General features: G+C 44.9%; 1 protein-coding gene across 1 annotated transcript; it reads right to left on the bottom strand.

The window, feature by feature from the left end:
• Positions 1-44: 44 nt before the first annotated feature.
• On the bottom strand, positions 45-22708 carry SEC24C (SEC24 homolog C, COPII coat complex component). The gene is made up of 23 exons (XM_040624287.1): positions 22476-22708; positions 20527-20726; positions 18358-18493; positions 11603-11778; positions 11020-11391; positions 10584-10720; positions 7864-7975; positions 7317-7444; positions 6032-6170; positions 5704-5819; positions 5419-5543; positions 5072-5263; positions 4769-4862; positions 4441-4557; positions 3904-4074; positions 3321-3417; positions 3074-3219; positions 2714-2852; positions 2451-2569; positions 2177-2356; positions 1740-1931; positions 1417-1506; positions 45-1273 (listed from the first exon to the last, which is right to left on the bottom strand). Exons 2-23 carry the CDS (start codon positions 20696-20698, stop codon positions 1133-1135), a joined length of 3291 nt encoding a protein of 1096 aa, XP_040480221.1. The 5' UTR covers positions 20699-20726; positions 22476-22708; the 3' UTR covers positions 45-1132.
• Positions 22709-23764: the final 1056 nt, after the last annotated feature.

The raw sequence follows: 23764 nt of genomic DNA on the forward strand, positions 1-23764 counted from the left end.
TGGAGGGGAAAATGGTAAATCACAAGTAAAAATGAGGCTAATTGTTACATCTTAATTTATTTTATTTCTTTACAAATTAAAGATGCATTGAAAAATAAACCAATGAAGAGAAATGAGAGGTCCAGAGCAGGGGCATCCCAGGCTGGGAGCAGACAAGCCTGGCCACCATCAAGCCTAGCCCTTGTCTTGCCCCAGCCAGTTCAGGTTGGAAGATAACTGTCAGCCACTCTGTCAATACCAAAGCTTGAGTGGTGTCCTGGCAGGAGAGAACAGAGCTCCAGCCGCCTCTGCCTCTCTCCCCAACAACTCCCAGCTTGGAGAAGTAGTGTTTCCAGTGGGAGCTCAGAGTGGGATAGGGACTGGCTCTGTGAGGTATTGCAAGTTGATGACCAGGCTCCCTACAAAACCATCCAGTGTTGGAGCCTCTCCAGCTGGAAAAGAGGCTGGTACCTCTCCCAGGTCTTAATATACTTTGCAACTCATTTCCCAGGCTCATTCATCTCTGACAATGTGCCTCTATCCACTGAGTGATCACTGATCATTGCAGGAGAGAGAGAAAAGCTAATCAACCACTCTCCCTAACTTTGACTTGGTTGCTGACTTCCAGGCCCGAGAAGGAATGACCAACCACTTCTCTCTCCACCATCTATGGTCTATACCCCAGCTCTTGTGCACCTGTATGTTTCATCCCTAATATAGGAAGTTGTTGATGACACTGAGCTGAATTAGCCCCTCCCCCCTATGGTAACCCTGGGATTCCCACTCCTTCCTGCCTGCCCCTCTCTTCTTGGAGGCTGGTCCAAGGGGACACATAATATTGCCAGAGTCTGGGTGCCTCCAAATCCCCCAACACCGAATCATATACAGTGAACTGAGAAACTACATTCATTACGACAGGATTAGCAGGAAAAGGAGGGTAATGTGAGGGGATAGGGGCACCTTCCATCAGCAGGACATGACAGAGTGGTAGGATACTTGATCCCAGAAAGGTGTCTCCTTATACCTCCCCCACCCCCCAAAGAGACTGAGGTCAGCTTACATGACTTAGATATGGAACTGTTCCAATTTCTCTGCCATCCTGGGGTACTTTCTAGAAGCTGGCCTGGCACCCTATGCCATTTACCCACTTGCTCTAGCTCAGTAGCTGCCGAATTTCCTTGTGCATATGACAGAGAAAGTCCACATAGGATGCTCCCCCGCTCAAGCTCTTGTCTTCCACCAGGAAATGCTTGAACAGCATCTCCAGCTTGTCCTCCTGTTTCACCACGATAAGCTATGGCCAGAAAATAGGGTCATGAGGCAGGGCCAAATGAATTAAACATGTCCTAAAATCCCACTGTCCAATCACATTCCCACCCCCGCCTTCCAGGAGAGGACTTGACAAGGTAAGAAATCCAGGGTTTAGATCAGTGTTACCTTCATGTACCGTGATCTCTGTGCCCTTAAGCTATCGATGAGGCCTCGCACCTTCTTGGACAGCGGATTATCCAGAACTGGGAGAACACTCTGCAACACAAAATTCATTTATCCTTATGGTAAGATACTCTGAGTCCAGTAAAAAATGGGGCAGCACAGATTTATTCATCATCTGAAACAAGCCTGGGAATAATGACAGCACCCTCCCTCCTCTCCAAATGTTCCCTGTTATTAAAGGGGACTACCACAAAAACTTCTCTGGCTCCCACTCATACCACAAAATGCATTTCCACACCCATATCCCCTTGACTCCCTGCCCTCACCAAGCCACTGGTGATCTGACTGAAGGAGGAGACACTGAAGAGGCTCTGGACAACACCTTGTTGGACACTTGCTCCCACCCACAGGAACAGGTTGAGCCCATTCTCCAGCAAATATATATCCCCATTGCTTAGACGCTCTTCAGATGCTCGAACTGCTGGTGGTTCAGTGGCACTCTCAATGGGAGATTTTGTCTAGACAAAAGGAAGGGGACAAAAGGTCATTTACCAAGGACTGTAAGACACATTTGCCCCCCCCCCCCCAATGAAACTTCAGAAAGCTAAATCTCTCCGTAACTTTTTCAGTGTGAAAATTACATCAGACAATGCAGGTTAAAAACAAATTCACTAGTGTCAGACACAGATAATATTAACCCTTCGCTTCCTCCAATGATGCCCCTTTCTCAGCACACAGTGTCTCATCCACCCCTCAGTCGCACCAGTGGTAGAAGTCGAGGATAAAAGAAGACATTGGTCTCAGCCACATCCATGGAAGTAACCAGCTGTCGGACATAGGCACGGTCATCAGTAGTGACTTCAGCTCCAGGCTGCAGGACATCACTCTTCAACACACAGTTCAGGTAAACTGGGAGTAGCTTCATGCACTCAGGAAGGATCAACTGCAGGGGTTATCAAAATAAAGTTAATGATGATGAACAATCTATCCCAAATTGCAAACATTGTCCCAACAATTCCTCCAGTGTACTTGCCCACCTGTCCTGCAGAAGAGGGGCTGGCACAGTTCTTTCTGTAACAGGCCAGGATCTGAGCACACTGAGTGATCAGAGTATCACGAACAGTCTTCACGGGGCTATTGAGGACCCCCCGGTATGCTGGATGGGAAAGGGAGACAGCACAGTCACTGGCTGGCCACCCCATTGCATCTGCTTTCCTGCCACCACACCTACCTGGGAATGTTGAATCATTAACAAGCACCTTTCAGCCCCAATCCCACTTCACCCTGCCTCTACCCTCACCAAACTTGGCCATGTAGTTGATGAGCGTGTCAGTCTCACAGTTTCGATACAGATCAGCCAGCTGGGTGCAGCAGTTCAGGGCCAGATTGTGGATGCGGAGCCGTCGCTGCCCTGCACAGCTGGTGTAGAGCAGGGCACACTGGGGAAGGGAGAAAGGGAGAACTCATACCCCCTACCAAAGCCCTCTGAAAAACTGCTCCTTTGCTGTATTATTAAGCTAGAAGAAAGACAGGAGCCATCCCCTCCCCAGAATCTTCTAGTCCTCTCCACCCACCTCCTACCCTCTTCCCTCCAGCCTACTTCTAGCCAATACGATGATACTTGACACTTCCTCCCCAGCCCCTGCCTCCCGCCTGCTACCTGCAGGAGGGCTCCACTCTCTTCATTGAGCCGATCGTCATGCTTGAACTCCACAGTCACCGTCTTGTCCCCATCCAGCCCAGCCAGTTCCACATCTGTCGTGTTGCTCATGTAGAAAGCCCCGAAGAAATCTACAGCACGGATACCTGAGGCCACATGGATAAGGTCAGGGCTACAGATAGCACAGGTGCCATTTCCTCCCTCCCAGGTTTAGTCCCCAACCTGCTCTTCTCCAACCAGGACTGACCAGTGCTTGTCCGAACGCGCATCACAGCATCAAAGCCAACAAGCTTCTGTACATCCCGACGCAGGTCACTCAGGAACCGTTCCTGGTCATTCTCCACCTGCAGCCCCCCAGGCCCAGAGTCACATCGCTGACTACATAACAACCTGCAGACTATCTCCCTGCATCCCCTCCACTCTACAAGTTGCTGAATTGTAATAACAATAACAGTGAAGATAGCTTTTAAGCATTTACTATGTGCCCAGTACTACATTAAGTACTTTACATATAACTACTTGATCCTGACGACAAATCTTAATTAAGAAGTATTAAAATCCCGTCTTACAGATAAAGAAACAAAGAAGCAAAAATGGAGTAATTTCTCCTAGGTCATATTGCTGGTGTTCTGGGAGGGCCAGAATAACAACCCAGGACTGATTCCAAGCCCCATGCTCCTCACCACTACCCTTGTGGCTCTCTTCTTTATATTATAGGGTCTTCTCCACCAGGATTCCTATTAATGAGTCAGCAGCTAAAGAGCTGCCCCACGTGTAAGCAGGCATTCCCCGTCCCGCTTCCACCTGCCACCCTGAGTCCCATGCCCTACCTGAAAGCAAGCGTATTTGTAGACAGAGCCACCAGTGAGCTGGGGTACAACAGAGAGTGTGGCCACATCCACATACTGGTTAGGGAAGAGGAAGAGATCTACACAGCAGCCTTGGGCCACACACTCTTTGGCCAGGGTCTGATAGGCACCTGTCTGAGGCTGGAACAGAGTCTGGGAAGCAACAGAAGAAAACATTCAAATATCTCAGCTCTACCCTATTTGAGAACACTATATTTAACATGGGATATTCAAATATATGTAAGATTTCAGATCTACTTCATAGATATTTGCAACAGTAGAACATTCTCTAAAAAAAAAAAAAGAAAGAAAAGAAAAGAAATCTATCGAGGGCTTTGGGATGAGATAGGGTAGAGAGGTGTGGGAGCACTGGAGAAAGTTGGCAATCATGGACTTGACATGTGAAAGAGCAGAGTGTCTAGTCCCAGTACCCCTTCAAGAAAGTTGAGTATTGCATTATGAAAAATCACCACCTTCCTCTGTCAGGGAAAGTCCTCCCCCCATCTCCCAATCCCACACCTTCTCCTTGTCTGTGTTGATCAACTTCCTGTCGTCTCTGTTCTTCAGTTTCCCTGGGGCCTCTGCAATGGGCAGGGAGGTATGGAACAGAAACAGCTTCCCTGCACACTCAGCAGCCTAGGAAAGAGAGGACTACTTGTTCATTCTCTCCTTTATTCAGCTATTATTCATTCATCCCTTCCCTCGTCATTTATTCAGTGCCAGTTATGTCAGATATGCTGATTCACTGTTCAATCTTCAATCACTAAATAAAGAGGAGTTATATCCGAGGGTGTAAGATGGTCAGAGGAAAGTGAGGCAGAGGAAGTTGTCAGGGTTCCAGCCTTACCTTTAGAGCCTCCATCCCAGCCTGGATAACTGGGGCAAATACTGTCTCTGTCTCCCTCGTGTCTGCAAACATTTCAGGAATCTGATCCAATAAGCTGAAGAGATAGGTGATGGGAAGGAATCAAAATTGCTATCCACACTCGATTCCTCAGTCCTTAATTCTCTGAAGAATTATGTGGCCCCCTAGACTGAAAACTCCTGAGGCACAGTCCCTGTTCATCTGCTGATCCCTCTGCTCCACTGTCTGGCTTTCTGTGATTGTTTCCACCCCACTCCCACTTTACCTCTATAATCTGGCTCTTACCTGGTGATGACTGCCCGAGACTCACTGACATTGACAAGGAAGCCATCCAGCAGTGGCACAAACATGTCAGCCACATCAGATACAACCATCATCTGTGGCTGGGCCAATGAGCTCTTCACATTGTAGAAGTGGAGCACCTTATTATAGGTGACAAAGCCAACACGGATCGCTGACTCTTCTGCTCCGCCCTCCCTGTAGAAGGTAACATCATTACCCATACTTGCCACCTTCTCCACCAGCCAACTTCATGACCTCAAGCTCTACCTATGGAGTCAACAACCCAGAACCACCCCCACCCCCACCCCAGAGATTATCCAAGGGCAGTGCCTTGTCTCCATAAGTCTCACCTAGGTAGAAAGTCTAACAGTGACTTGAGCTCCTCACAGAGGAGCCTAACAAGACCACTCCTGATGGCATTGTAGGAGACATCAATCATGAAGATGAAGGCAGGAGGGCTGGGGAACTTATTGTTCTGCAAAGGAAGGAAACATTGGGGAGAGAGGGGTATTGGTAAGCAGGCTAGTTGACTAGAGAGAAGGGGACAATGAACGGGTGAGGGAAGTGAACACAGCAATTCTTAGCTGTCTCACTGTCCTCCGCCCACCGCTCCTCCCCATGCTACTTTCCCTTACCTTGCAGTAATCTACAGTGGCCAAGAATTCATAAGAGCCCAGGGATAGCTCAGGACGGTCATAAGCATCCACACGTTTGCCAGTATGATCCAGATGTTGAAAATACTGGGGGGGTACTGTGGGGAGCATGGCAGACTATTACTCAAATGTCCACTCTCAATCTTAGTAAGTCTGGCTCTGGCTGAGCTCACTCTACTGCCCCACATCCCCCTATGTGACCTACTTCCCCATTCCTGAATAAGGGGACCTCACCCATCTAACTAGAAAGAGGATAATGAAGATGCCATACAGAGGAACAACCCCCCGCTCCCAGCCTCTGTGCACATACCATCATTGATACAACTGCAAAAGCAGCACTGGAAGCGCCTCCCTCCCTCAACGAACTGCATGAAGGGACACATGTATGCTTTGCAGCGATTGCAGCGCAAAGGGCCAGATTCCCCATGGTCCACGACATACGGTGAAGCCTGAGGAGCAAAGGGGAGGGGCTCAGACCAAGGAAAGCTACAGTGGGTTGAGACATGTGGCAATAGATGAAGAGCAACGACCTGGAGGGAGGAGGGCAGGGCCAAGACATTTTGCCTGAGGAGGGAGTACAGTGAAGGGGAATGAAGATAAATGATGAGGGTACTGGTCACAGGACTGTCCCCTAAGAGTCCAAATTCTATAGTTCCCTCTTCTTACTCCTCGTCTCCAGAATTCCACTTTTTGAAAGAAAAGAACTGTGAAAGGGGCCCTACCAAATTAGGGGCTGCCATAGGCATATAAGGAGGAAGCCAAAGATTAGCTAGGATTCTCATTTCTGGCCCTGTCTTCAATCCTCTTCACTCTTGCCCTAGGGATCTTAACTCTGCTTCCTTCCCCAGGCAACCATCCATAACACTGATCCTCCCCCATCCCTGGGTTTCTGTGACACCTGCCAACGTCCCAAGTAGATATTATCCTACAGATAAGAGATCAGCAGCCCAGTGTCTAACTATCCCCACTGAGACCCAGAGCAAGACAGAGAGAAGCAGGATATAAACGGAATCTTGAGCTTCCAGTTACAGAGAAATCTACCCTAAATTCAATAAGCTAGGCATATTAACATGAGGGTATCCTACCAAAGCCTGGCAGAGCAGCCAGCAAGCTCGCTCTCTTTTCATGCTGATTTCAGGTACTGAAGTGATAAATCAGGGCCCAAGTCAGGTAAGAGAAGGACTATTGGACTCTAATCTACTTTTTTTCTTATATGCTGTCCTAACATTCCCTAACTGACCTGGGATGATAGGACAGTATAGAAGAAAAACAGGATAACGTACTTGTAATTGTCTGGTGATGACCACGCTATGAGAGGCTTCTGCATTCGGCCATCTCCTCCCCTACAAGTTGGCCCTACCTCTTTACATAGTTTGTTTCCCATACGGATCCAACAATTTCTTGGGCTTTTACCTTCATCCCAACCACACCCATCAGGCATGGGCCCTGGGGCGAAAGCTATTGAAGAGAATACTCTCCCTTCCCGCCCAACCAAGACTTCTGCCATTATGACTGCCAGAATCATTTCTAGGAAGAAGTCGTCTTCCCCCTCTCTTCCTCCCTTTCATTATACTCTAGTCCTTTCCCTGACTTACCTCCTCTGGTGGCAGCCTTGCCAGTGGCTTGATGACAGCTGCCAGGGGCACCTGAGCCTGCTTAGCCATGTCAGATGTGCAAGGGATATTATAGGATGTGCATCGGATGTATCGGGGACTTGCATTCCCTAGAGGAGGTCGAAAACCGGAGTCAGATCAAAGAATCCCTCCAGACACCAGCTATCCACTGCTGATCCACCCCATCACCCCAACAAATGCTAGAGCTGATGGCAGCTTTTCCTCGAGAGACCAAGGAGGGTCTCTGATTAAAGACTGACAAAAGTGGGTGCCTGGGTGGATCAGTCGGTTAAGCATCCGACTCCTGATTTTGGCTCAGGTCATGATCTCACAGTTGAGCCCCATGCTGGGCGGGAGTTTGCCAAGATTCTCTCCCTCTCCCGCTGCTCCCCCCGCCCCCGTGCACACTCCCCACTTTCTCTCTCTCAAATAAATAAATCTTTAAAAAAAAAAAAAAGACAAAAGATTATCCATAAGCTGATAATCTTGGAGAAAAAGCTCTCCAGGGAGGAATTAATACCCTTCTTACCTTGGTCTTTCACCAGGAAGTTGGTGGTGACTAAGGGTGGCACCTGTCCCCGTACTCCAGTAACAAATGGCTCTGAACCCCGGTTGTTCCTGTCATCCTCAATAACCTGAATCTGAGGGAAGAAGTGAAACAAGTGAGGTGACAGAAGAAAGGGCGGTACCAGGTCCTAGAGAGCCAGGAGAAAGAAAGGCTAGAGCTACAGCACGAAACTAGTAATTTGCCAAGAATACCTCATGTACCAGCTCTGCTCTCCTTCGGGAGATCACATAAGATGCTATAATGCCAATCTTCCACTCTACATTCAGCAGCAAAATGCTAGACAGGCAACACTGAACATGGGCTTCTTTATGAATTGCCCTAACCCCCAATCTGTGGTGACCACCCCATTATTCCCACCCCACTCCAGGAAAGCTCCAGGTCTCATCACAAACCTTCCAACATGATCAGATTCTGCTTCCCTCCCCCAGCAAACCCCCCCTCCCCCTCCTCTCACCAAGACACATTCTGAGTCAGAGCAGGAAAACAGACGACAGTAACCATGTAAAAATGAATCTACCTGGAATGACTCTACACTCAATGAAAGTAGAAGGGACGGGGTGAGGAGAGGATTAAACAGAAATGACCAGGTGGGGTGAGGAAGCAGATGCTGCCTTATTTTCAGGTAAGCATCATTGTGTCAATATGCGAGAAGAGGATTAAGTACCCAATCCTTACAAGTGCAATCCTCAGTCCCCCACATTTTGACATTTCCCAGCAAAGGGAAAAAGAAAAAAGATCTTGCAAAGTTGATAATCAAATCTTTGTGTAGGCTGATGACCTTTGGTCAGTCACTTTAAGATGATTTGGTAAAAGCAGAAAAAGTAAAGGGAGAATACGACTCCATATCTCACAGCAGAAAGAGTTGAAGCTTAGAAATAGTATCAGAGCCAAACAGACTCTCCCAATGAGAAAGTAGCCCCCACTTTCCCAAACCAGCAGTTTCTCCAACTGTGAGAAATGCCAGTATCCCAAACTTGTACATTAGCAGTCACCTACCCAAAGTTTCTCCACAAGCTGTAGACAAATCGATCCCAAAGGGGCAGAACCTACCACTCCACTTTGTCCTGTTCTATCAAATATCACATGCAGGCTCCTGGAGGACCCAGCAGGACTAAACCAAGGCTTAACATGCCACCTGACCCCACCCTTAGAGCCTGATCTACCACCCCATACTCAAGGCACTGCTAACAGCTTGTCGTTTCATAACATGGTGACTTGAGACATGCACATCCTTCTGGTTTGTAAAAGCGAGGGTCTAGAAGGACTAAGGGAAGAGGACGGAGAGGGATGAACATGGTGGGCGAGGTGAAGATGAGGTCACAGGCATGCATGGGTGGCATTAACACAGGGATAACACGCACACACACATCACCCCCTGCACTTACTGGACTAGGAATGGCATCAGGGTCTATTCTGTGCCTGGTTTTCTGCTGAGGAGGCAGCTCATTGAGTTGCTTTTAGTGTTTTAATAATAAAGGCAGCAGGGGAATACAGGGAGGGAGACAAAAGAACAAGAAGCAGATGTTACTTCTCTTGACCCTGATGAGTTAGACATGAATAGCTGCAGCCCAGCTCATACTGCTGAAATCAGGCCCTCTCTAGATCAGAAATTCCAAGTCTCTCTGGCCCAACACAGAAGCTTTAATGGTTCAGACTATGATGTAGAAAGATAACGGGGCAAACAGGAAGCAAGCAGGGATTTCACAGGGAGGGGCTGAATGGAAGAAATCTTAAGAAGGAGGAAGAGAGATATTCCCTCCAAAACGCCAACCTCCCATCCAAGGACTGTGCTTAAAAAAGCCTTTCCTTATATCGGGCCAGACTCTCCTTCTCCCTGAAGGAGGGGAAAAGGAGAGGCTGCTTAATCCTTGAGGGTCTCTCTTAGCCAACAGGGTCCTTCACCATGGTAATTCCCCAAAGAAAGAGGGAGGAGAACAGAATGGAGTATGACAATGGCTAAGCATGGTGAGGTAACTGACATAGCAAATGTTGTAGACAGAACTATACAGTAGCCCCCACTTAGGAGTACAGTCCCAACCTCTATTCCAAGTAGGATAAGGAAGGCCTGAGGATTCTGATGATGGCTCTAACGGTGAGATTCACCATCTTCCTGGGAAAAGCAGCTTCCCCACACTGCCCTTATAAACTTTAGATCACTTTTCCTCACATACACAGAGGATTCTAGCCAACAAAAGTACTGGAGGTTTCCTCCTAAAACACTGTCCAAGTAGGGACAGAGAGAAACCAATGAGGTTTTTCCTCTCTTAACACCTACCATAAGAGAATTCCCACCAGCTCTACCCATTAAGAAGACTGCTATCCTACCAAATCTATGAGGACAAGACCTGGGTCCAGCCATTACTCCAAGGGCAGAGGTTACCATGCTATGTCCAACAGTCACAGAACGCAGCACGCAACCCAGAGCTCTACTGACACTACTGATCACTCTTGTCTTCCCTTCCTTCCCTGCCCAGCTATGCAGTAGAAGTGCCCCCAAAAGACTTCTGGGGCCTCAAGTTCCAGTTCAAAGAGTCAAAAATTACATTGTAGGTTCTACACGCCTACAAGAAGATGAATGAAAAGGGAAAATAATCAGAAAATGCTAGGCAAACATCTCATCTAGGTTGACTCACTTATCTGGCAGCCGCAAACTCCTTCCCTAGGACCACAGAAGTACTTACAGGGCTTGGGATGGCATCAGGATCCAGGCGCTTAGGAGGCAGTGGTTGAGGAGGCCCAGGTTGACTGCCAAAGGTAGGTGCTCCTGGGTAGGGACTTCCATAATTGGGCTGAGGGCCCCGGGCTGGTCCAAAGGAACCTGAGAGACAAGGCCACAAGGTTGATAAATTCAAAATCCCCTCCCTATCTCTAAAGGCCTCAGGAAAATGACCAGACTCCTATAAGTGTAGAATTATGAGGTGATAACCATTCGGAGAAAGTCCACCCTATCTGAACTAAAAGAAAAAAGAACGTCTTATAAACCCTACATCCTAGTAATAACACCCTGAAGCTGTCCATCTAGTTCACCACTTAGCAAGCAATACTAAAAGCAAACAAACTAAAACACCTGAATAGCTGAAGCCTCTGGCTCCTAGACAGACCTTGGGAAAAACTCACCATTTTGTTGCAGCTGATAGCCTGGCTGCTGGGAGGAGTGCATAGGTGGTGGTGGTCCTGGGGGCCCAGTCATTTGGGTGCCAGGAGGCAGAGTTTGAGGAGGAGGTGAGGACACATGATTGGGCTGGCTCACTGAGGGCCCCCCAAAACTCTGTCCAGGCAGGAGTGGACCAGTCATCGAAGGCATCCGAGGACCCCCTGAAGCTGGAGACGTGAAGCTGGAGGCCTGTGGTGGGGCAGATCGCTGGGGAGGCTGGGCCCCAAGATGACCCTGGGCCTGGCTGAGGGGAGGAGCCTGGCCCTGAGGATAGGAGCCATACAGACCAGAGTTGGGGAAACTTCCTGAGGCTGAGCCCAGCGATGTTGGTGGGCCTGAGAAGTAGAAGAGGTAGAGTCAGAACCCTAGTCATTTTGCCTTCTTATTCAGTAAATCACTCCCTTTCCACATGAGAGGAGCAGGAATGATTGTCCCATCTGCTGGCACTCAGAAGCACAAGAAAAAAAAGCGATGCAGGTATACCCCAGAATCTGATGCTTTTAAAAAGTAGGGGATAGTAACATTTCTATGGTCATAGCTACTCACCATAGCCCAGCCCCACAGGGGGAAGGGTTGGGGCCACAGCACCACTGATCTGCATTCCGGCCAGCTGAGCAGTCACCTGTGCACTTGTCGGGGGAGGGCCATAGGGCTGGAGCACAGCTGGCTGGCTGACCACAGGGGCCAGTGGGACTGACCCAAAAGGCTGGGACCCAGGGAACCTGTGAAGACAAGGAAGGCAGAGGTGACAAATGGGCTGGGACACCCTTCAAAGTTGGCAAGAGCTCCACATCATACAAGAAACTGTACCGTTCTACAGCATCTTACTGTCATCCTGGGCTCTTTCACGGCTTTGAACTTTTGTATACTTCTAGATATATTATGTTCCTAATGATACACACTATGATTATTCATGGCAGATCTTGGTTTCCATGAGCTTCACTCCATAAACACATGCCAAGCACCCTCAGATCAAATATTTATTAGATTAATCGCTTCCTCTGACTTAATCCTTTGTTGAAAAACCACCTCAATAAACAAACAAACAAAACACTTCAGTATTGTAAGCAGAAGGCCTGAAGAAGTTGAAAGGGAAAGTGTGCAGAAGCATTAACACAACAGGCACTTAACAAATGAGGGATCAAACAAATGCAGTTTGTTTAATTTTTAAACCAAAGTACTTTACTACTTTATCCTAGCAAAGGTGTTAGGAGCAGAGTAGGTCGGCTGAGTTCAATATTCTGTACTAATCAGAAAGATGATGCCAACTCTGCCAGACGGGGACTAGAGAAACAGGACATAAACCAGATAGCCTTCTAGCTGTGTTTATCTAGCAAAAGCCTCATTACTTGGATAGCTATACTGGACATTCCTATGGTATTAGATGGCACATTAAAATATAAATACAAAATCATTCCAGTATCATTACATACCAACGAGTAACTGCACTGGTGTTTTATGGTTATATTACTGTAGAAATCTACAACACAGATTATTATACATAACAAGCTCCATATGGGATTTATGAATGAATCAAATTCTTCACAACAATAGTCAGTTACACTGAAATTCTGATTTATTCTTTCTGCTTATTCTGTCTCTACTAAATAACTTGTACTCTATTGTATTTGGTTAGTTCCTATCAGTGTTGCAGTATAACACTTCTTACTCATTCACTCATTCAACTACTATTTTCTGACTATTATGCTAGTGAACCTTACACCTTCCTAAGCTCATTGTTGGGCTTTGCATTTTTTGTTTTCCATACCACCAAACATACTGTCAGCTCCATGGCCAATGCTCATATCTTTGTCAGAATAATTATATTCCATGGTTACTACTCCATTAATATGGATAATACTATCAACTACCCACTGTTACTCCACCGCATGCGCTAGTAATATTATCTGTAAATAGCTTTACAACTTACAAAGCATCTCTAAGTGCTTTAATTTAATCCTCACAGCAAATTGAGGACACAGCAAATAGAAAAGACATGAAGAGTATAAGTAGCAAACCAAGCTAGAACTAGAGCCCAGACCTGATCTTAGTTTAATGTACTTTACTTTTTAATTGTAAAATATAATGGAAATAGAAATAATACACAAAACAAATATGTATTCAATAATTATACAAACACCAATGTAACTAAAAACCAAGTCAAAAAATAGAACACACTAGCACCCAAAGGCCTTGTGTGCCTCTCCTCCGTCACAGCCCTCTTTCTTCTCCCAGAGGTAACTACTTTCCTAGCTTCCTAATAATCATTTCCTTGTCTTTAAAACAATATAGTTCAGGGGTGCCTGGGTGGCTCAGCTGGTTAAGCGTCTGACTCTTGATTTCGGCTCAAGTCATGATCTCAGGGTTGTGAGACAGAGCCCCAGAGCCGGGCCCTGCTCTGGGCCGAGAGATTCTCTCTCTCTCTCTCTGTCCCTCCCCCCTCCCTCTCTAAAACAACAACAACAACAAACCATAGCTCAGTTCTGTCACTTTTTTACACTTTCGTAAACAGAATCACATCATACATAGTCCTTGGGTTTGGCTTCTTTCATTCAACCATGATTATGAAATTCATCTATACTGGCATTGCCTTTCATCACTAAATGTTATTCCACTAAAAAAATATGTCATAATTTACCTAAGTATTTTAATGTAGATGGATATTTAAGTTTTTCTAATTTTTTAATATTACAGATGACGTTGCTATGAACACTCATATACTTGTTTATATATACATGAATTTTTCTAAGAGTGAATTGCCAGATCACAAGGTATGTGTATCATTTTCTTTCTTTTTAAGCTTGATTACGCACTTGAAAAACATTTTTTGCTTCTATTACCTTTCTCCTTTCTAGATGTTTGTAGCAGAAGGGTTTTCAGGTTATATTAATCTACTACCCAACTGAAACTCTTTGACTCACTCCAACTAGATGGCTGTCTTCATATCTCACTGAAACCACATTTGTCAATGATGCCAAACCTCACCCAACACAATGATCAATTCTCAGTCCTCATCTTACCTTTCAGCAGCAAATAACACAGCTGATTACTCTCTTGCCTTCCTGAAATACTTTCTTCTCCTAGTTTCAGGATGCCACACTCTCCTGGCTAATCTCCGATATCACTACCGCTCTTTCTCATTGTCTTTTGATGGCCCCTTCTCGGGGCTCCTTTTAAAATGCTGGTAAGCTCCAAGGCTCCAAAGCTCAGTTCTCAATTCTGTTTTGTTGTTGTTTTAAGATTTCATGTATTTATTTGTCAGAGAGAGAGAGAGAGCGAGAGAGCACAAGCAGGGGGAGCAGCAGGCAGAGGGAGAAGCAGGCTCCCCACTGAGCAAGGAGACCCATGCAGGACTTGATCCCAGGACCCGGGATCATGACCTGAGCCGAAGGCAAACGCTCAACCAACTGAGCCACTCAGGGGTCCCTTCAATTCTGTTCTTTACTGTCAGTGTTCGCTTTCTAAATGATTTCATCTAGTCCTATGCTATTAAATAACATCTCTATGCTGAAGACTCCCAAATTCTTATAGTCCTGACATCATTCCTCACCTGCAGATTTGTACATACAACTACATATTCAACATCTCTACGTGGTAGCTGGTAGCTTCTTAAACCTATCATGCACAAAATAAAACCCATCAATTCACCCCAAAATCGGCTCCTCCTCAAATATACTTCACCTCAGTAAACAGCACTACCATTTATCCAGTTGCTTAAGCCAGCAGGTTAAAAGACATCCAGGGGCGCCTGGGTGGCATAGCGGTTAAGCGTCTGCCTTCGGCTCAGGGCGTGATCCCGGCGTTATGGGATCGAGCCCCACATCAGAATCCTCCACTATGAGCCTGCTTCTTCCTCTCCCACTCCCCCTGCTTGTGTTCCCTCTCTCGCTGGCTGTCTCTATCTCTGTCAAATAAATAAATAAAATCTTTTAAAAAAATAAAAATAAAAAAAAAGACATCCAGACTTATTCTCTCTTATCTCACACCCAATCCTGTTGACTCTACCTGTGAAACATCCCAAATCTCTTTCTCACCACCTCTACCACTACCATCCTAAACCTGAACTACCACAACAACCTCTTAACAGGATTCCCTACTTCTACTCTTGAATCCATCAAAGTCACCTCTTTTTAAAAATAAGTATATTTTTTTAAATTAGAGAATGAGGAGAGTATATGCAAAATTTTAAAAAGATACTGTTTTTCATAATCACATTTGTGATAGCGTTAGTACTATCATACTGAGACTGTTGCATATAAGGCATAAAATAAATGAGAAATTATGGCATATTTCAATATTCTAGTTCTATCATCCCCATGGCCTCAAGAAAAAGAAGAGATGGGGGCGCCTGGGTGGCTCAGTTAGTTGAGCATCTGGCTCTTGCTTTCGGCTGAGGTCATGATTTCCAGGTGTCTGGCTCCATGCTCGGCAGGGGGTCTGCTTGGGGATTCTCTCCCTCTGCCCCTCCGCCTCATTCGCTCACACACGCTCTCCCTCAAATAGATCAATAAATCTTAAAAAAAAAAAAAAAAAAAGAGAGAGATACAGATATAATAGAGAGGGTAAGTGAAGGCTTTGTAGTCTTGAATTTGAATTGGATGTACAAACTTAAACTAATGAGGTATTTTATCTTTATATATGTACATATGCCATTTCTTAGCTATGTCCACTGAAAAGGGCCAGAAATGACCAATCCAGGTAGTTATGAACATGCCTAGTGCCCAGATTACAGCCACAAAATGTCATTTCTCACCAACAAAATAAAGGATTTCTTGGAAAAATGGCTAATTCCTGGTCTGGGGTTTAAAATATTCCAGATGATCCTAGAACATCTTATCATACCCAAAGATTATTAGGGTCATGTCAAAAGTACTCAGGAGTCAACTTCAAGAGACTCCCATTGGTCAAAGGTGGGACACTCTAAACGTCAATAATGATAATAACTGCAGCAGACTGAAACCCAGCAAATATGTTTAAATTCATAAATTCAGAATAACATTAAAAAGGAAGAATTGGGAGGCACCTGGGGGCACATTCAGTTAAGCGCCTGACTTGGTTTCAGCTCATGATCTCAGGGCCATGAGACTGAGCCCAGCAACGGCTCTGTGCTCAGTGGGGGGTCTGTTTAGAGTTTCTTTCTCCCTCTCCCCTGTCCCTTGCCCACCATGCACTCACACACTCTCTCTCTAATAAATAAATAAATCATTTTTTAAAAAAGGGGGAGAATTGGTCACCTTCAGTAGATTAGAGACGACCGATTCATTCCCTTATAAACTGGTAAATAAAGGTAAATGAATTGCCCAAGTGGTAACCAAATAACACATGAGGAGAAATCTCAATGGTATTCAAACAACAAATAAATGAAAAACAAAAGAATTAAAAAGTATCACCATTGTGTAAACCCAAGGAATTCATATACATATGTATTAATAAGCACCAACAACTACTAACGCAAAACTGCTATCACAAAAAAAAAAAACCCAAGATATTAAGAAAACAAGTCTCTGCACCCAGCTGCCAAGTGGCAGAGAATACAGAGAAAAGAGGAACATGTTGAACTGTAACATGAATTTGCAACCAGGACAATCCAGACTGTAGGAAACTCTTCAGCTTCAGTTCTTCAACAGATAAACAGAAAGAAAAAGAAAGAGGTAGAGAGGGAACCTTATAGACTTAAAAGACACATTAAGTTGTTGTTGTTGTTTTTAAATAGGCAATATTAAACCGTTGTGTCTAGGGATGTACATTTGGGTGTAAACTGTTTTTAAAAACACAAGAGAGTTATTACTATAAGAATCAGGATAATCATTACTTATGGGGATAAGGAGAGAGTTATGACTGAACTAAGGCACACGGAAGGGGCTTTTGGGGTGTGTAGCAGCGTTCTATTTCTTCATCTGGGTTGTAGTTACAAGGGGCTTCCCTTTATAATAATTTACTAAGCCATACATTTGTTTTGTATGGGGTTTGTAATATGCATTTTATATTACAATGAAAAGACCCACTTCATAAATGAACAAACGAACAAATAAACACAAACATGTTACTCCCCAGCTTAAAACTCTCCAATGGCTTCTCACTGCAACTAAAATCAAATTTACACTTCTTACTATGGCTTACAAAGCACTACATGATATGGCTCTTGCCTATATTCCTATCTCATCTCTTCCACGCTCCAGTCTGCTCTAGCCACACTGGCCATCTTGCTCTTCCTTCACATCCACCAATTAACTTGTTGTTCCCTCTACCCAAGACACTCTTCTCCCTTCTTCGGATAGCTGCCTTCATCATTCCAGAGGTTTCAAATATCACTTCAGAGAGGCTTTCCTTGACCAATGTATTTAAAACGGCTCCCTACCTCCTCACCAGGCATTCTGCGTATCCTTACTCTGTTTCATTTCTTAGTTATATTTGTCTACTTGTTATCCTTTGTGTACTCCACTAGATTATAAGTTCCATCAGGGCAGAGATTTGGTCTGTTTTGTTTACTGCTTTATCTCCAACCTCTAGAACAACAGCCAACACATAATAAGACAAAATAAGTATTTTTGAGTAGATGAATGAATGAATGAATTCCCTATACTGCATCTCAGTGTTTTCCAACACACAAAGTTAGGGAGCGTTTCCCAGGCTCTTTCTCCATACTAACATTCTATGCTAAAAATGTAATTCTGGACACTCAATAAAAATGCCAGAAAGTGACTCTTCCATTACCACACACCCTACTCACAGTAATACTTTATTCTTTGTTTACCAAGAAACAAACAACAGTCCAACAGAGATGACTGCCTTCCTTTAATGGTCTTCCATACAAAGACAGGTATTTCTTGGATCAAGTACCACCAAAGTTTTTATCATTTATGTGGTTTTTCTTTGAGCATCTTTCCTTTCATAACTGATCACACCCAAACTTAACCAATAAGTCCTACTAACTGCCTGATCGAGAGAAAAAGAAGTCAGATGAGACATAAATCTAAGATCCCTTTTTCCAGTTTCTCCCTGAGGATAGGTTTGGTAGGACTGCAACAATTATTGAAGATAATATGCCTAGTCAAGCTCAAGTTCACAGAAAGAAAAAATACACAAAAGAACTTAGGTACAAAGATGGGTTAATGATCTACAGAGTGGACAATAGCAACACCTGTAACCTGGAAAAATGAAAACAAAATACAAAAAAGTGGAGGGAAGAGAAAAGAGGATCTAAGAGAAAGGCAAATAAAGAAGAAGAGGAAACGGGCCCTCATTCATTCCTAATTCTTCTAGTTTCATCAGACCTATTTAAGGTTGACCCAAGTACATACCTCTGCATCTGAACAGTTGAGCTTGGCCCATTCTGTACATCTCCTTGGCCAAACTGGCCATATGCAGCCTGGCCACAAGGGGCCTGTGCTGTTGAGGCTGGAGGTGCCTCTGAAGAAGGTGGGGCTCTTGACACACCTGAGGGTAAAGGACAGAAACTAAATGATTGGGAAATAACTTTCTTCTCCACCCTGAGCAAGGAATGTAAAGCAAGGATAAATAAGCTCAGACCTTCGTTGGCCCAATACTACAACTTTGCAACCAAAAGCATACCATGAACATGCAACTCTAGTTACACCAGATTCTGAACTTGGATTACCAGAGTGTCTCCACTCTCCCAGACAGATATACTACAGGTGAAGCTGTAACCAGAGCTACAAGAATGTTGAGGCTTCCTGTGATCACCATACACTCTCACTCAATCCAGGTCAGTCTAATGTTCTTACCCTAGACAAAAAGTCAACTCTTCAAAAAAAAAAAAAAAAAAGATTTTATTTTTAAATAATCTCTATAACCAACACAGGGCTCAAACTCACAACCCCAAGATCAAGAGTCGTATGCTCCACCAACTTAGCCAGGTAGGCACCCCAAAAAGTCAACTCTTAAGGAAAAGATCTGACTCCAGAACTCAGAAACTGAGAGCATATGAGAAAGTTGATGCAGAAGATGATCAAGTAATATACTGAACTAGATTATAAAGAATGGCTCCTCTTGGGGAGACCATTCTGTCAACCTCTTTTTCGTATATTCTAATTATCTTAACCATCTTCTTTTCATCCACTTCTAAGTGTTGATGCTCCCAATAACACATGGCTCAGGAAAGTGTTCTCACAGTTTGGAGATTTTGCCCAGTGCTTCAGTCAAGACAACTGATTTGTCCTCCCATTACTGCCACCACCTTTGTCTTCACAAAAGCTGTACACCATCCTTTTGCTCATCAGAGATGCATCAAAGCTATTTCTACTACCCCCAACCGTCCTTTCTGCACAGCATCCCCAACCATCCTTTTCACATGAAATGCAGGGAATTAGTAAGTTGGCACATCGCTTTGGAAATGTTGCTGACCCCTGTTCAAACAATTGTGTGTTTTTTTTTGTTGTTGTTCTGTTCCTCAGTAGAGATTAGACAATTTAGAACCTGCCTACAGGTTAATTAATCTGAACCTGCTCACTAGCTATCACAGAACCAGACACATTTTCCTTTCAATAACAAAGCTTCCTCTTGAGGCAATGCCAAACTCCATTCTGATAAGCCAGGACTTGAGAGATCAGAGGTGGACTCTGTCCAGCCAAAGTCTCAACCCAGAATAAGGCTCTTCCAAAGACCTGAGACCTACTCTCACCACTTTACAAAGTTTGTTCTCAAAATTATAATTAAAATGGTAATACTTCATTCATTTCCCAAATCTTACTTATGCCTCCTGGGTGCCTTCTTTTCCCCATATCCCTGTATGGAATTTACTATCTTAAAAAGCATAAAATGTTTGGTGTACCCTAAGTTTTCAGTTAGCTTGATCAAAGATCTACTATTAGCCATTTTCCAAAAAGCCATATGGACAATCTGTAGGGTACCAGCTGCTCTTCTTGGAAAAGTAACATAAAAGCCAAACACTGATCCTAAAGCAGCACCAGATTAGTCTTCTCTTATTGCCCTGATATTATGGATCTCTAAGAAGCAGATGAAACTCAAGCAAAAGCAAAGAATATGAGCAGAAAAATAGAAGAAGCACACAAACACCACACTTTTTATCCATGAATTAGTTTCCCTGTCACAGGGTCATTTATAGATAGAACCATTAATCCAATGAGAAGCATCATCAATATATATGAGGAACAAGTGATTTCAGGGAGACTCTAGGTCAACAGGAAATATTCAATCCTTTCCATCCAGCTGTGAACAAAGCAGGCAATTGAGGCTGTAAGGGTGACACTCACATGCAGTGAACTGCCACTGAAACTGAAAAATGTACTTCCACTAGATGTCTTAAAGCAGAACTTATGTAAAAACAGGGAAGGGAAGACTGCCCACAAAGTTCTCAGTGACTGAGAGTCAGAGTTATGTTCCTCAAGCCCAGCCAGCCCAACTCTCTAGGGAGCTTAGGTAGGGCAATACCACCCAACCTGAACACTAATGATTCCCCTCCTTAACTCAAAGGAAACTTGGAAACATACCTGGGGGAGGTGTTTGCTGATAGCCTGGTACTGGGCCATTGTAGGCTCCATAGGGAGTTGGGGGGGCTGTGGACCCTGGTTGCCCACCATAGCTGGATTGATGATACCCTGGGTAGACAGGCTGGGGCTGCCCAAATGGCGGCACAGGTGGAGCTGACTGGTTGACGTTCATTATGAGTGCATCCCCAACTTGGTCTCACCTAAAAGATGAAAGAGAAGAGAGAAATTAGTCAAAATCAACTTTCTAAAGACAGAGCAACTATACAGGGTAGGAAGTAGACATAAAAAAGGACTGACCTTATCAGGCAGTTATCAGCCTAATTGTTCCCATACTACCACAGGATCTTTTAATTTTCTGCCCCAGCCAGTAGCCAGATTACCTCCTCAAAGTAAAGATTTGTTACTATGAACCCCATGCTTTGTCACTGCCAAGAGGGTATAAACTTCAACTTTAGACAGGCCCAATGGAATGGGGCAAACAGCAAACAGCCTCCATTCCCCAGTGGTAATGATTTCTAGTGTCTGGTCACATAAGGAGTCCTGCCAGTGATGAACTACTGTGATGTTATAAGTAAATGAAAGTGTTCCCACTTCCCATTCATTCACTCTAGCATGGATTCATTCAACAAACACTGAATACCCTCTAATGTGCTAGTTATTTTTAATCACTCAGGGTACACATATAAAACAGATCAGCTAAATCCCCTCCTCCTCAAAAGACAAACTTTAGAGTAACTGATTAGAAATGAAATTCTTTGGCTGAACTGCAGTAATTCAAATGCTATTCCATTCCCAGTCTTCCCACCAAAAGAATGTATGGATTTGAGAACTGAAGCATTAAAATCATTAAATGTAAAGGACACCCAAAAACTCTAGCAAGGTACCAGACTCTATCAAGAGCAGGCCAGGCATAAAAACTTTACACAATAACCTAGGAAAACAGTTCAGGGATCAATGACAAAGCTAGATTTCATGTAAAAAGATCATTCATCTAACCTTCAAGCAGAGGAAATAGGAGTATTCCAAATCTCATGCATTTCTCCAACTATTCTGTTTCTGCTTTCCTTACATGTCTATCATGAATCTAGGCCACCACTAAAGTTATTACAATCTTGCCCAGCAACAGAGGAATGAATTAGAGGGCCTTTCCCAGGACCTTCTAAGACAAGACTATCTAATCACATCTAAACAGCCTGATCATTCCAACTCCTCTATAGACAGATGGGGCACAAGAAGCAGGAGAGTTCACAGCTGCTGCAGTAGAACAATGGGCCTCTCCCATTTGCTAGTGAGGGTCATCTTGATTATAGAAAAGCTGGGCTGCTTCTGGACTAGAATTCTTTAATCTTACAGCCATCCCAGGAACTGTTCTTCCAAGTCCTAAACCTTGCAAAGGTCACAACACTAAGCATGACAAATGACCCCTTCCCCTGTATCTTCCTGAAGTCAGTGTGGGGGCAGGGGGCGGAGGAAAGGAGCTTCTTCGCCAGGAAATAATCTCACACCCAAGAGTTTAGAGTAAGGCTTAAGTCTGGACTCCATTCTGGGTAGACAGCCCAGGGTGACAACCCAGGGGGCGGGGCAAGCTTCCTAGAACTCTGAAAGTAGTCGAGCTTGTGGAGGCTGGGAGCGCCGGGGATCAAGACCAAGAAGCCAAACTAGCTTCTCGGGCCACGACGAGAGGGCTGGTCCATTAAGCATGGAGATCGAGCGTCTTGCGCCCTTCAACAGGCTCGGGGCAGGAAGCGGGAGCCGGAATCTGGGCCGGGAGGAGAGAAGGGAGGGTCTAGAACTGATCCAGGATTGTGGATGCGTGAGGTGAGGGTCTCTCCCCGTGCCCCGCCCCCAGGCTCCTCCCTTCCTTCTCAGACCGGACCCCGATCAGGCCAGTGATACCCTGGCCTCTCCCCTGCTTTCCTATCCACCAACCTCCCGATGCCACTCCTCACCCGGCTCCAGATCCAGGTTCGACTTCGTTCCTAACGTCAAGGATCCCAGGCCCAACTTCCGGTTCCGAGGGGGCCGGAGCGTCGTCCCCGGAAGTTCCTCCCCACGCCCCGGGGCCGGACCCTCCTTCTGCCACGTCTGCAGTAGACGCAAGCTCAAGAACCCGGATGCCGCGCATGCGCCATTCCCCTTTCCCATCATGGCTGCCTCCTTCGAGGCTTCGCAGATTCTTATGCATTAACGCCTTTCATTTTCCTCTAGATGTTCTGGTCACTTTACGGTCCCACTAACTGAGATGCGATCGAGAGGGCTAGGTCAAATTATCTTTTAGTAATGCCCCACGATCCTCCTATGACACATTAGTGACCTCTGATCTAGAGTCCTGTAGCCACTTCCTCCTGACCCCTGACCCCATTGATTTCTGTCTCCGAAGTTGCTTTCACTTGTGACTTTTGCTGGTTATGAGATTACCGAACGTATTATAATAAAGGGTACTAACTCTGCTTTCAGGCTTCATGTGTTCGAGTTCTCGTTCTGCAGCTTACCAGCTTGGGCAGCTATCTCTGCCTTAGTTTCAGTTTCTTTCATGCGTAAAATGGCAGAGAATACTAAATGCCCTTCTAATAGCTTGTTGAGAGGATGAAATTAGACAAGTCACATAGATTGCCTGGCACCACAGCAATCACTCAGTAAATGTCAGATGTTATTAATTAAACATTTTTTTAAGATTTTATTTATTTATTCAACAGAGATAGAGACAGCCAGCGAGAGAGGGAACACAAGTACGGGGAGTGGGAGAGGTAGAAGCAGGCTCATAGCAGAGGAGCCTGATGTGGGGCTCGATCCCATAACGCCGGGATCACACCCTGAGCCGAAGGCAGACGCTTAACTGCTGTGCCACCCAGGCGCCCCTAGTTAAACATTTTTATACAGTGGCTTAGTTCAGATGCAGAGCTCTTCCACAGAGCCTGATGATCTCTGCACTCAGAATGTCCCCAGCCTGTTGGAAGAGCTACAATTCCTGGAGTAATTATTATCCCATTTAATGAATAACAGTATGGTAGCTAATACTTGTAGGATTTTTTTAAAAAACATACATAACCCCACTTAATCCTTTCAATAATAGTTATTCATTTAACAATTTTTTTATTTTTATTTTTAAAAATTTTTTTAGCACTGCTGTGTTCCAAGCCATGTTCTTGGTTCTGGGAATACAGTAGTAAACGAAAGTTCTTCCTCTCCTGTGATTGACAGTAACAGTTATTCTGAGGCATGGAGTGGTTCATTCATT

Source organism: Ursus maritimus, unplaced genomic scaffold (assembly GCF_017311325.1).
Source record: "Ursus maritimus isolate PB19 unplaced genomic scaffold, ASM1731132v1 scaffold_7, whole genome shotgun sequence".
Taxonomy (NCBI): domain Eukaryota; kingdom Metazoa; phylum Chordata; class Mammalia; order Carnivora; family Ursidae; genus Ursus; species Ursus maritimus.

Excerpts from the sequence above, each read along its gene's own strand:
- SEC24C (XM_040624287.1), bottom strand. The coding sequence starts at position 20,698 with ATGAACGTCAACCAGTCAGCTCCACCTGTGCCGCCATTTGGGCAGCCC. Across the intron at positions 7,445-7,863 it reads CTTCCTGGTGAAAGACCAAG|GGAATGCAAGTCCCCGATAC; the intron begins GTAAGAAGGGTA and ends GACCTCCTCTAG. Across the intron at positions 3,418-3,903 it reads ACAAATACGCTTGCTTTCAG|GTGGAGAATGACCAGGAACG; the intron begins GTAGGGCATGGG and ends GGGGGGCTGCAG.